The sequence below is a fragment of the Corapipo altera genome, unplaced genomic scaffold, assembly GCF_003945725.1.
Source record: "Corapipo altera isolate COAL_440 unplaced genomic scaffold, ASM394572v1 44b, whole genome shotgun sequence".
NCBI lineage: Eukaryota > Metazoa > Chordata > Aves > Passeriformes > Pipridae > Corapipo > Corapipo altera.
The window spans coordinates 3,039,495-3,053,631 of record NW_020884932.1 but is presented as its reverse complement, the minus strand read 5'-3'; the positions used below and the strand labels follow the sequence as shown (position 1 = coordinate 3,053,631).

Sequence of the window (14,137 nt, the reverse complement as noted above, 5' to 3'; positions counted from 1 at the left end):
ATCAGCAGAATAAAGATATTACACAGTTATACATTTACATGCTTGTCAAGTCTGTGAAATAAGTTTACTTGAATTTATTTTTGTGTTTTAGTGACCTCTGGCGGTTACATTCAAAGGAAACTGCTGTTCCCCAATAACCTGAATAAAAACTTTAAAAAATCCCCAAAGCACTAATTCTTCAAAAACCAACAAATTAAAGGCTTTTGGCATACAGTATATGAAAGTTCACTTTAGCCTTTAAAATGAGGATGAGGTTTCTTTTCTTACTGAAGTTTTTCTGCCTCTTTCAGGGCTTAATGTTACTACTAGTTACAAAATCACTTTAACGACAACTAAAAAAGTTAATGGTGCAAATTCAACCTCAAAGATAGAGGAACTATCCTTAAGTGATAAAAACTGGAATGAAAATTTGATATAAATAGCATGGTACAGGTAGGGGGCAAAAATAATTCCAGAATAGCATCTTCACGAGCTCTCAACTGACTTTTCACAAGCAGGAACAAATTTTGGAGCTAAAACAGATCACCTCTATCTAACAGATAAAAAAAAGCAAAGAGTATTAGAAGTTACTAGGAATGGAAGCAGAAAGAAAACACAAAAAAACCCTGTCAATAGATAGACCACTCCTGTATCTTCAGACTGTAAGACCTGAATCAGAGTCATTTTAGATTATGTTGTTCTGACTAGCTACAGCTTGATTTTGACATTTCCTAAATCACAGCAGCCACCAGTAAACTTCAGCTGGAGTATCAGCTGGCTCAAATAAGAGGATAAATTACAGTATTATATTAATACAGTTTATAAGGCTGGTTTAAAGGTTTGCTTTGTGGTGGTTTTTTTAAGCATCACACAACATAAAATAGCTGACAGTTAACAAGAATGTTCAACAAACTCACAGGTTCATCTGGCTCCTCTGGAGGGAGCAGAGGGGAACACAACTTGGCAGATAAGAAATTCATAAATGACTCCTTCCTACTTTTCCTCTAAATGAACTGTTAAGTTTTGTGTACTGTCCACAGTTATTTGATTTTAGATTTTTAGATATTAGATTTTAGATTATTTGAAGACATGAAAATACAGGATTCAATTTTTTTCCTCATTCTAATTTTGTGTAAGCACTCTAAAATCTTTTTAATTCAGAGATATTACTTTGTGAGAAAAAAATACAAATGAACACCATTAAATAAAGCATAGTATATGCATTTTGAACTCAGATTTGTTAATTAAAAAAATAAATCCTTATTTTCTTAATGAATGTATAGAAAAACTAATTTTAATTCACATAAGAATGGGACTAGTCCCAGATTTAACTTGTTTTTTGAAGTACATGAATACTTATAAAAATGCTGAATAATTTTTATGTTCACATAAAAAACCCACTGAAAACATTTTGAACAAAATAATATTACAGCTCAGTGTATAACTACTTCAATCTATTGCTTTTAAATACAACAGCTGAGTAGGAAATGTGTTTTCTATGGTGCAAACTAGGAAGCTGGATAAACTATTAATGAATATATTAGTGCTAAGGACCTTAACAAACACCTGAAGCCAAAAGCTATATGAACATCTCAAAACTACTTTTGAGTATTTTCACTGGAACTTTTAAAAGTTAAATATCAGAAAAAAAAAATCAGTCACATACAAGAGCACATTTAAATTGTGACCTGGAATTCAACTGACGTGCAACTGTCAGTATTGAAAGATGTTGACCAAATTTCAGTGATTGTAACTATAAGGGCTCTTGCCCCACTTTGTTACTTTATGAGACAAACAGGTAAGAACTATAATGTTTTGAGTTCAGCTTTCACTACAGAACTGAAACATTAAGCAACATAGCAAAATAATCATATTCTTATTATTCATTAAGAAGAAAACAGAGGGACCTAAACCAACAAAATAGCCACATTTCCATAATAGTCAGATATTAACCAATAGCTGTATGTTCCTACATGCCAGATCTGCACAGCACAGAGGTGTATTTACAGCTTGTGTTTAGCAGCTGGGTCTCACATTCAAACACCCACTACATTCAAGTTCTGGTTTCACCTTATGAAGCAGAAATAATGTCACAGTCACACTTTAAACAAATATTAAATAGTACATTCTGTCAAACTTTCTCAATCTGTGTGCATGTGTCACATCCAAAAAAGGACAGTAAGACAATTTTGTCTAATCAATCTTCTGCATAAGTCAACTACTGACCACGCAAAATGAAAAAAGAATTAAATATACTTTTCTTCTCCAAAGAAAATTACTTGCCCTTCATTACACATACTCTTCAAGAACTGTGAGGAATCTAAAATTACTCCCATCTCAATTAATTTTTTAGAAAAAATATGCCTAAGTATCAATTGCACTATTTTTATACTAATTATAATAATTATTTTCAGGATAACACTTTCTTCTTTCTACACACACAAGAAGCATGACAGTGAGTGATTTTATGAAAAGGAGAGAAAAAGGCTAGAGTTTTTTATTGGTGGGTAGTTCAGCCACAGGTTAGTAAAGATCAGAACTACAACTATATAGAATGAGATCATAAATTTACACATTTAATTAACTGATTATATTCCAATTTAGACATATGAGGAAAAACTAAAGCAGGGTTCAAAACAAAAAAAGCTGTGAAAGCTTCTGACATAAATAGTAAAAGCATTAACAAAACTCCCTGATTAAAAAAAAAAAAAGGTAAGTTACCTCAGAAACAGGTACATTTTCTCCAAGTTCAGATGTGTGTAATGCCAGTAAACCAATCACTCGAGCAACTTTAGCACGTCTGCGTATCAAATAAATATTTTGTGGGTGCAGAAAAACTATTTACAAAATCCAACAAAAACAATCATGTCTCATTTATATTTTACACAGGTTGCTAAGGGCAGGAAATATTTGATGTCCTATTTACAGCTCAGATTTCCTTCTTCTTATTTATGAGATTTTTTGTGTCAACAATTAATTTAGTATTTCAACTCATTTTAGCAATAAATTCATGTATAAAGACATTTCTCTTCTTTAGCATGGAAGAGTGAAGATCCTTTAGTTTGTTAGTCTTACTAATCTGTCAGGCTCATGTACAGTTTTCATATAACATAGACAACACCTATAGATAATTTTAGACTTCTCAGCTGACAAAATAGAAATCACATCTGTATCAGCAAATTAGTTTTAAATGTTTCATTAAAGAAAAAATTGGAATAACAAAACATTTATTAAATAAACAGCAGAGGGCACTATCACATTGAAATATTTCTGACAGGTGTTTAAAATAAAGCTACCATTGCAGTTATTTTACTCCTTTATGGTATGGAGTTGGCTTATTCAGTGATTTTAAGTAACACTATTTGTTACACTATATTATATAACTTCTAGATTAAATTTTAGAGATTTTCTATAATCTTTGGTCCTGTAGAATAGCAATATATTAATTCAATGCTGAAAAAATTCCATCTTATATTCTCCATCTTACTGCCAGTCAGATACCACAGCAGTCTGACACACTAAAACACTCCTCAAATAACCTGTTAATGAATATCTTTAATAAAATTCGGTGACAATTTTGAATTTGAACATATTAATTTAAAATAATTGCTACTTACATATCCCAGCTGGTGGCTGCACGCAGCTGCTGCATCAATATAGGAAACTATATTAAAGCAGACAAATAAACATTAGTGAATTTCAGTTATTTGATAGTTCCAAATCATAAACAAAAAATCAAAATATCAGTAATTTCATAAAAATGTATTTGGATAACATTTGCAAAGAGTATTGTCACAGACAAACATGGCAGATAAACACTGACTAAGGAGATAAAGATAAAAAAGGAAGGAAAATACAATTCTTTCTATATTTTTGCCTTAAACTAAACTGCTAAACATATATCAGCATTAAAATAAAAAAACAACAGTTTTTCATTCAGAATGACACTATGCAGCAGAAAAAAGTCTGATACTTTCACCTACAAAGACAGAGATCATCATGTAGTATTACAAAACAAATATTTAATAAATTAATTTTGTTAAACTGGATAAAAATAGCTGGCAAATACTAGAATAATGAATGTTAACATGTATAGACAGCCCCAAAAGAACCAAACTCATAATTACTAATTCATTTCTAAAATATTCTGTTAATTGGCAATTCAGTTACTGGATTAATGTTTCCCCCCACCAAATTCTCCAATGACAATGGAATACACCTTCCAGCAATTCTTTTTCCTGCTTTCACTAGAATGCTATGGTACAAGACCTACCACTTCTTCCAACCTAAATGCTCTTCATTGAATTTTTCTGGCAGTGCAATTTTGTCTTTAATATCTCTATATCCAACAATGACATGCCAGCTTATGACTTAAGTGCATTAGTATAACTGCAGGAGAGCGAAGCAGTTTACTTTTAATTAAATAAAATGAAAAGTGCTCATCTCAGGACAGCCTCTGTGATGCCTTTACATAATGACAAAAAAAAAAAAATCTATTTCTCTCCTGCACGTGCAAGAATTTTTAGAAATATATTAAACCACTACAGAGGTTTAAATTGTTTGGTAAAATTGTTTGGTAAAAAGTGGTTCTTGAAAGGTGAAACAAATATTTAGGTATACTCTAAAACAGACTCTTCAAAGACCCTGCTCACTATAAGCACTGCTTACTGAAAGTTTTACTGCATGTTCTTTAGAAAGTTTTTCTTGCTATTCTTCACAGACATATGGCCAAATAAAAGACATACAGCAATTCATACATGAATTTTTTCAATATTCTCTGTCATTTAATGATTTACAAAGACTAATATTTCATCATATGTTATTTCACACTCTGCATCAAGGTTAGTTTTTACCCCAACACGTTCACTAATACAACAAAGCTATATGTAAATGTATCTGAAATGTAGGGCAAAGAATTAGTTTCCCTCAGCATTTTTAAAACACCTGACATGGAATGTTGTAATTTCTTTGACATATTTTTGTCAGTACATCAATGATTTCTTCAAACATAACTAAAAGTAGCTGATTTTTGCTACAATGGCAAGTATGTAAACCATGTTGATTCTTTCAAAGCTTTATTATTTACCAGCTGAGAGCTCATCAGCCTGCTTGCAATCTCCTTGTGGACAGCCAGAGTACACAGGTAGTACAGTAAGTTCAGTTTAGAACGTGCTGCTCCTGTGTTCTTCTCGGTGGAATCGAGCAGTGAGCATACTCTTTTCAAGAAGTTATTCCAGTCCACATCTTTCATAGATGATAACTTCTCAGCTAAGAAGCAAACAAGTAGTTAAAGAGAATGGATCTTCGATGTTGCTTTAACACTCTAGAAAGTAACACCAGCATGAATAAGTAAGTTCCAAAGTTTGAATCTAATTATAATTTTAGTACTTAAAATATTAAAGAAGCATGTTATAATTCATGTCTGAAGATTATAGAAATAAAAAGGAAGCAAGAAAAGAAACAAATGATAAAAACAGAGAAATGAAAGCTTCAAAGCATTTTTGAAAGTGCAACCCTGCTAAGTCCCTGGACTTCATTTAAGGAAACATTATATTTAGGAAAGGTAGTAGCTGTCCTTTATCATTACTAATTCTTAATAAGAAAGTGCACTTTCATGAGAGTAAACTTGAGGCAAAACCTAACGAAAGTCAGTGAAATCTACTCAGAATCAATAAACTGAAAATGTGTATTGTTACTCATATAGGTAAGCACTCACTGAGTTAAAGTTCAGTAGTATCAAAACACAGATGACTTCAGAAGGAACACAAAGAAATCAAGCCACTAGGACAATTAACATAAATCTTGTGGTTCAATTCACTGACCAGTGTACATGAACTGAGATTTTTCACAGACTTCCTTATCAGTCTCAACAGTTAATTTCAATCTAGCAGCCATACATTCCCTCAGTTTGGGTTAGTTATTTATTAATAACTTATCTGCCATCCTGATATCTCCACTATAGAATATTTAAAAGCACGTTTTCTGTATTTTATGTAAATTTTACACTTAAGTAACAATACCTACTAATGCAGGCAATTATAATATACATTAGCAAAGGTGAAAAGAGGTGTGGATTGCAGGTATTTATCTTAATTTTTCCATACTATCTTTAATCCTTAGTGATGAGCAGCATCAAATTCAGTATCTTCAAAAACAATCAGAAAGTTGGCCAGAAAAAAGCTACAACTCTGAAAGCATTACTACAACAAAAAACCACTGTCTCATATTAAATAATACTGATAACAATAGTTAAACATATCAGAACATCAGTGTGATAAACTACTTAAATGCAATATGAAATATAATACTTCCTTTAGGCACTTGTATTGGATCATTTTTTGATGAAACAAATTAAAAATATTTTCTGTTACTACAGTCTTGATTGGGAGACTGGGGGACATTAAATTCCTTTCCAACACAAAATTTCTTCAGCAAATTAACTCTCCAAGATACATATTTTATAGAAAGAAAAAATTAACTCTTATGCCTAGGAAGAGGTGCTATGTGAATTCCAGAAGGACTTCATATGTGATGGCATCCCTCTTCAAGCATGGTGAAGTGTGTAATACTTCCTTTAAAAAGACTGGAGTAAATTTTCCAGGGGAAGAAATGATTACACTCATGACAATGAGCAGACTTTAGTTTTCAGAAATAATAGCACTATTTCTAGACATTACAAACTAAAGATAACAAAAAAGCAAACCCCAAACAACTCCACAGTATCTTTTGGTATGTGATTGCCATAACAACTCATGATTCAAGGTGGGATTGGCAAAGCTGCTGAGTATTACAGCTGATCAACACTGTACATTTTAAGATCCTCTTTCCATTTGCTTCCCTTCCTTTTTAATATTTTAATATATTTAGTTGAATATTTCAGTTAAAATATCTCAGTTGGAAAAAATCCACTGTTTTGCCCACACTAAAACAACAATGACTGTCTCATTGCAAAAGTTTTTGAGCACGAGCTTGTAACTGAAGAAGGCAGAAGAGAAAGGAATGTCATGTAATTCATGAAAAGGCTGCTCAAAATTGGTCTAGCTAAAAACATTACAGAAAGAGTTTCAGAAAAATTATGAGTTCTGAAACTGTGACGGTTTATAATCTACAGCAGGAGGCTACAGGTCTTGTGATAGCGAGTTACAGCAACACACGCAGAACTTGTTAACAGCTTCAGCAGATCCATACCTGAATGTGCTGGTATATGTAAAGTTTTTGAGTCAAATCTAACTGATACTTGCTTTATTATCTGGAAAAATAAACAAACACATTACAACTAGTTTTAATACATTTCTGGACAATCTCTAAGTAGTTAAATGTGAGAATACAAAGATGTAAAATTTGTACAGGATGGGTGTACATACTACTTCTCTTTACTGAGGAATTTTCCATTGTTTTCTGGTATTTATTCCTTCCAAGCAAATATTGGAGATTTAACTCTATGTTTTTAACATAATTATATCGCTAGTGTTTCCACTTAAGTGATTTTTTAAAATAGGATTACAAAATGATAGGATTTTTTCAGTTTACATTTTTATCTTGCTTGTATGTAGAAAAATACTTGCATTTGGGTTTCAAAAGCTACAGAAAGGAACTATGCAGGTGACAGCTCATAAATGTTTTAGCAATTCATTTCCATACAGCAAATACATATATACACTAGATCATTATAGAATATAAAAAGTCTTATTATCAACAAGTAATTGTTCATAAGGTATGGGGATTTTTTTCCCACTCGTGAAACATCATTTTCTGGCGCATCATGAAAATGGATGACTGCTCAGTGACTGAGGATTTGAGTGTGATTTTCAGTAAATAAAGCATACAGAAAAGGTAACTGTGTAGTGGAATTTAGCCTTTGACAGATGAAGTCTAAGTGTATTTTTGAAAAAAGGTCTTCAGCTCCACAGATCTGCAGAATACAGGGAAATTTTACAATGTAAGCTGACATTTCAACTTTTCAGATTCTGCCAGCATCTAGTAAATCCTTTTGCATGAGATTAAATTGCAAGCTCTTCAGCTTTACCAGGTGTCAGTACCATCCTTCAGTCTGAGGTGCAGACTAAAGAGTCATTGCCAAGCAGGCAGTGACTCTGATTACATGTCCCTGGAACTTAGTGGGCTATTTTGCATTAATTCTGAGTCTGCCATTGCACAGTAAGGAGATTAGTCTCCATGTGCACATCAGTATGTACACTTACCCCTAATCTCCTCTCTTATACTTGTAATAAGAAGAGAAGCTGGGAAGGACTAAGGCTTTGTGTCATCGTCCTGAGATAGAACTGACAATTTAACAGTGGTAGCATTCAAACACTTTGAAATTCTCCACTGGTAACAATGTCCCTCCCTCCAAACATACTAAAACATTATTATTTGGTAGTTATACTATCTAGCTGTATAAGACCTCTAATTTTTGAAAGTGTTAGGAAATCCATTAAAACAAACCAAAAGAATTGTTAATACTAAAGCAACACAGCAACTAAAAGCTGTAAGACATTCTTAATGAGATTAGATGCTCACTTCCAATCAAAAATGTTGCATTCTCTGCATCCGTCACTTACTGAGTAAAGTTGCTAAAACAGCTGCATTTTTTTCTAGCACAGAAACTAAAGGAAGACTAAAGGGGCTCTTGCCTATTATTCCTTCTACCAGTAATGCCCATAAATGCACATTACACTGTCACTGCAGTGCAGAGCTCTGATTCTTTTTTGGTTCGCTCTTTGCTGTCAAGCAAGTGTCAGTCCCTGCTCAAGAGACTCATTACAAACTGTTATCACATTAGAATACATATGACAGAAATAGGATGGACATTTCTTATAACGACAGGTGTTCTTTTGGAGAGAAAATGAGTTCAAAAACATTATCACATCTGAAGTTTGAAGAATAACAAAAGTTTTTCTGTAAAGGTCTAACTTATAATCTAGGAGGCTTCACATATGGCCTTTTTTTGAGTACACCAAATCACAACCTTGTGCTCATTTAAGTAACAGGTATCAAAGGAAGTTATCAGAAAACAAATCTACAAAAGCACTGAACGCAGTATTTAGTAGCTTCTATTTCTTGTAAGACATTCTTTAATATTATTATTCAATCCCAAAATAACTCATTCCTCCAAATTAGCAACACAATAGAATTATACAGACTGCCAAAAAAATTGCATGAGAGCCTGCCAGATGACTGGGTGTAACTGCTTTAAAATGAGAACTGTAAAATACAGGAAAGGAGTTTCACCCTGATTAAAAATTTATCTGCAAAAATAGCCCCAGACACAAGTTCCTGAATCTTATATTTTATTTTGCTATACCTTTGGATTGTCAATGATTGGCGTTACGATAAGATCAGATTCAGTGTAAATGAGCTCTCTCAATGCTGACTCCATATCCTGCTGACTTGAGCACATATTTTCAGCCTAGAACAAGAACAAAGATTTTTTTTAAAACTTTTTTGCACCAAAAAAAAGTTTGTTCATGTTTATTCCCAAAATGTTCTGTTTCAAAATTATACTATGCAGTTTTGCCATGTAATCAACATATTCTAACTCACCTTTCATTTATGTAATAGTAGATAGGACCAATTAAAAATCATAAGAGAAATATATCAGAAGAAAAAGCAATGGGTCCAAACTGCAGACTGACAAGAAAGAAAATAACATTTTGCACACTGTAGGAACTGATTCCCTGCTAATTATGGATGAAGAAGAAACTTGACTTTGCCACAGACGCCAGGCTAAAATTCTAACTATAGAGATACCATCATCCCTTAATATAAATTTTATACTCACCTTCTTCAAGCCTGAATCTCTTTGTGGAAAATTTTTGATTGGGGCAGCAGTAGCATCACTTACTTCTACTGCAGTGTTAGTTCTAGGTGTGGGACGAGAACTTAAAGAAAAGAAAGAAAAAAATAATAATAAATCAATAAAGACTACAGATTAAGTTTCGTTGCAAAGTACTTTTTTGCTGCTCTTTTGAAACTTTTGTGCCATATAGCAAACTTTCAAAGCTGATAAACATAAATGAGGCTATGCCTGAGCCACCAATTAGACATGAATTTTCTGTCTTTAAATGTGTTCTGACAAGGTTACGATTTGTTTACCAGTTAAAAATGCAAAGGTGGTATTTTGTAGTTGATGTTGACGTCAAATGGATCTAATTTGATTATTTTCTCAGCAATAATCACTCTCAAAACTGGATGCTCAAATATTATTATCTGAATTCCTAATAACAAACAAGATTCAAAGAAAATTAATATGAGAAAAAATTGAAATTTAGTTTATGTTATTCTCTTCTGACTGCTAACTCTTGTGTAAAATTGTGAACTAGGTTTACCTTTAACTTTTTCTACTTAAAATCCTGTTTGCAAACTAGAAAATGAAGAAAGAAAAGACCAGAATACTGCAAAGTTGCAATTTTCATAATGCTGTTAGTTAATTCGGGTTTTATAGGATATATTAATGCAAAGCATTTAAAATCAACTTTAGAATTATTAAAATTGGCAGGTCAGGAAACTAGTTAAATCATCAACTTCAAATGAATGTGTTTTCTTCGTTAGCAGAAAGTAATAGACACATTTAGCTACAAATCAGCTTTATTTATTAGAAAAAGCAACTAAATTAAAAATAAAAACACCAAACAAAATTAAAAATACTCATGAAAATCAATGATCAAATGACTAACATAATGTTTCTAATCTTCCATCTATTTTCAAGAGAAATGTGGGCACAGCAAAGGAATGCCAAAATATCACCTACATAAAACTACATAAAATGTCCTAATTCTTTCGGTAAAAAAAGTATATCAGGATGTGCCTGGAAGTTTAGGCAGTCTTAGTTCCTAAACAAAAAAACCTTATGATTTCTAGCTAGGAGGCCAAATAATTATTCTAGGTTACCACATCCTTCAAAATATGTAGATTTGATAAATATACTTTTTTTCAATTAATGCAACTGATTTGCTTTCATATATGTTTGAGATACAGAAAATATTTCCTATTTTTCCAGTTCTCAGATGGTTTCTCGGTTTAAAACAAGACAAGAGATTGTTAAATTGAACTATCTGAAATGAATAAGACCTATTTCATTTGCATACATAGAAGAAGCTACTGCTGTTAAAAGCTGAGTAACCCCTCCAGCAGCTAAGCAAATTCTGGTGCCAAGTGCCAGGTCAGCAACTTCCTTTCACTTCAGTGTTTTAATACTTTAGTAGATAACACATGCTGCTTTCAGAAGTTAGATCATTGAAGTAAAGATGGTTTACAAACAGATTTTTAAAAAAAGTTTGCATTACATTTCAAATTTTATATTTAAACTAATGTGCTTACCATAAATAAAGTATGTTGTTAAAAAACCATGATTTGGATTACATGCTGTTATACTGTTTTTAATGTCATTGTAGCCTTTCTTTTCAGCAGATTGCTAAAGCAAATGCTATTTGAAATTACTAATAGTATGTGTTTAGCTGTGATGACAGAATTTATGAGTGAGATGAGAATTAACACTTTATAAAACCAACTGAAATAACTTTTGTGCACACTATCATATACAAAAGCCCTATCTCAGGTTATGCAAGAAGCTTGAAATAGTATTTTCAAACTGGAATATTTCTTCTTCATGACAATAAGAAAAGTATCTATTTCATTAGACAATCTTCTTGGCTTGAAAACTAGTACAAAGTTCCAGAATCAGGCCTCAACTAATACAAATCATTATTTTTTTTAATTTAATACCCATGCAATACTTAATAGATTGTTACCAACAGCTTGGGAAGAAAAGCTGCAGGTAGAATTTATTAGTGGATCTTATGTTGAATGCTTATTCTTGTGTATTCAAAGCAATCATACTCCAAGCCTATCCTCATATTTATGAAGAAGAAATAAATTCTTCTGTTTAGAGTGACAGCTAAGAAATCAAAAATTTACTTCCAAAACCAGTGTAATAAAGCCAGATAAGCTTTAACTACACACACTGCTTTTGCAGCTATTCTAATATTTTAATATTAATTAAAGTGGTAATAGAAAATTCAAAAGGAGACATGCACAATATTACAGACAGAATAATAAAATGTCTGAAGAGACAGTGGGAAAAAAACCAGCACCACAAATACAGGATTTCAAGGGCTTTTATAACTGTTATTTAGGTTTCCATACCTGAGAAGAAATATGGATTCATTTGATTCACCATCAACTGCACTTTTGGGGCGCAATTCGGTCTGAGTTTCTACTGAAAAGAAAACATGAACTTGCATTCAGAGGTTAAAATCAAATCAAACATACAGATGTTGGTATGATTGATAAAAATAAGCAAAAAAATAACATAAGAATATTACCTATTTTGAAAGAATTGCTTGGTAGTTTAAGATCTGCTCTTGAAGATGACAGGTTATCTAGATTTTTATGAGTATCCACTGACTCTTTTGTACTCCAAGACACTGAGGACTCCGTGTCCTCATTGCTGCTTAAGAGAGGATAGTAATTACAGACTTTAAAAAAAGAGGGATCATATGGATTATTTTTTTGCAATTGTGAGAATAAAATTTAGTTGTCATTCTCTAGAACATACTATTTTAATATGTGTTATATACACTTTTTATGTTAGTAATGTCAATGATGAGAAACAAGTTTACAGCAAATGAGCAAGAGAATATTAAAAATTCTCCCACATTAGAGAACTTACATGGAAGACAGTAGAAAAGTTAAATTATTACCCCGTAATAAAAGACTTGTAAAGAAATATTTAAAGCATTAAAGATCATTCAATCTTCACAGGAAAAAGTCATAACAAAACCACCTCTAACAATGAAGTCGGTAGCCTAGATTGAAGCTACTTTTTTGGTGGGTTGTTTTGATTTGGTTTGGTTATTTTTAAGATCTGGGGTTTTTTTAGTTTTGTTTTTGTTGTGTAATGATTTACATGTCACACTTAATTGCAAGTTTATTGCTTGTGCTTGTTCGGGGTATTTTTTAGCATGCCCCTCTATTATTCAAATGTCCTGAAGGCTCTCCAGGATATCAAACATTAATCAAATCCACGTTGTGAAGAAAATAGATACACGGGTCTCACAGTTGGAAAAGAAAAAGTATTGAGCTTCTTTAGCATGTCAGGCCAATGTTCTACATTTGTCATAGTTGTCAATTAGAGCATATATCAGCAGATACGTCAGAGGCATTAGAAAACCCTCAAGAGTAAGGTCAAATAGCCCAATATTTCATAGGAGATTAAGATTCTTCTGATTCACTGAAAATTCTTCAAAAGTGAGCACTGAGATGGAGGTCTTGCCAAAACTATGAATAAATTCTTACTTTGTGGTATAAACTGTAAATATTAATTTCTTCTACGTCTTGCAGGTGAAAGCAGTAATAAAATTAAAAGATAAACAGCTGTATCTCAAAGTAGAATAAATGATAATTACAAAAACATTGCAGCACTGGTATCAGAAATAGGTATTAAACAACATGAGAGAAAATTTTAAAGTAGATATAACACAAAAACATTCAACATTCTAAAAGAAAACTACTTTAACATTAGTTCACTAGACTAGAACGTGAACAGTTCACTAGAGTAGAACATATCTTTCAAATATTTAGAACAACGTAACTTAAAAGTCAACGCTAAATATCCTAATTCAAAATTAAAAACAAAAAAACCAGGTAACAGGAGTTCTGAAGAAGCCTAATTTTTTAATACATAGAAACCATTTGCACAAAAGGTTCGTGTATTTCTGCATATATATAGCAGTGTAGAGTATTACAAATTTAGAAAAAAATCCCAACTATTAGATTAATGCTTTATGTCATAAGCAAAGAATATGGGTCAGCTGCATTTGCAAGATTATAAAGCTCAATCACAGCTCTAAGATGCTGTACTGATAGGCTTTGTGATGCTCTAAGCCTAATGCACAAAAATAAACAAACAAAAAACTCACTACTCACTAGAAATAAAACTGACCCGTTCTACAAAAGCTTTCAGAACAAAAATTGCAAGTCAAATTCATGCAACAACGTTATGTCATATATAAACAAATAAATAAAATTCACAGCAGTTAGTTCAGAAGCATATTTTAACATATTCTGTAGCCAGAAGGAAAGAGTCTGTTGAAGTGCATGGACAGTGTAATACACTAATAGGACAATACAATTCCTAAACATCCAAACCTGCCCACTG

At 32.2% G+C, this 14,137-nt stretch overlaps 1 protein-coding gene across 7 annotated transcripts in view; it reads right to left on the bottom strand.

Annotated features, from left to right (window-relative positions):
* ULK4 (unc-51 like kinase 4) overlaps nucleotides 1-14,137 on the bottom strand; it is a 225,432-nt gene that overhangs the window by 196,577 nt on the left and 14,718 nt on the right. For 5 of the 7 annotated variants that reach the window (XR_003530337.1, XR_003530336.1, XM_027659556.1 and 2 more), the window contains exons 10-17: nucleotides 12,303-12,430; nucleotides 12,124-12,196; nucleotides 9,761-9,860; nucleotides 9,284-9,388; nucleotides 7,168-7,228; nucleotides 5,066-5,247; nucleotides 3,597-3,643; nucleotides 2,701-2,779 (exon numbers count right to left, since the gene is read on the bottom strand). Coding sequence is in view for 5 of the 7 variants with exons in the window: in XM_027659556.1 (XP_027515357.1) it covers nucleotides 2,701-2,779; nucleotides 3,597-3,643; nucleotides 5,066-5,247; nucleotides 7,168-7,228; nucleotides 9,284-9,388; nucleotides 9,761-9,860; nucleotides 12,124-12,196; nucleotides 12,303-12,430 (775 nt within the window). In the remaining 2 variants the exon portion in view is untranslated. The remainder of the gene's footprint in view (nucleotides 1-2,700; nucleotides 2,780-3,596; nucleotides 3,644-5,065; nucleotides 5,248-7,167; nucleotides 7,229-9,283; nucleotides 9,389-9,760; nucleotides 9,861-12,123; nucleotides 12,197-12,302; nucleotides 12,431-14,137) is intronic. The other 2 variants (XM_027659560.1, XM_027659559.1) reach the window with 2 other exon arrangements.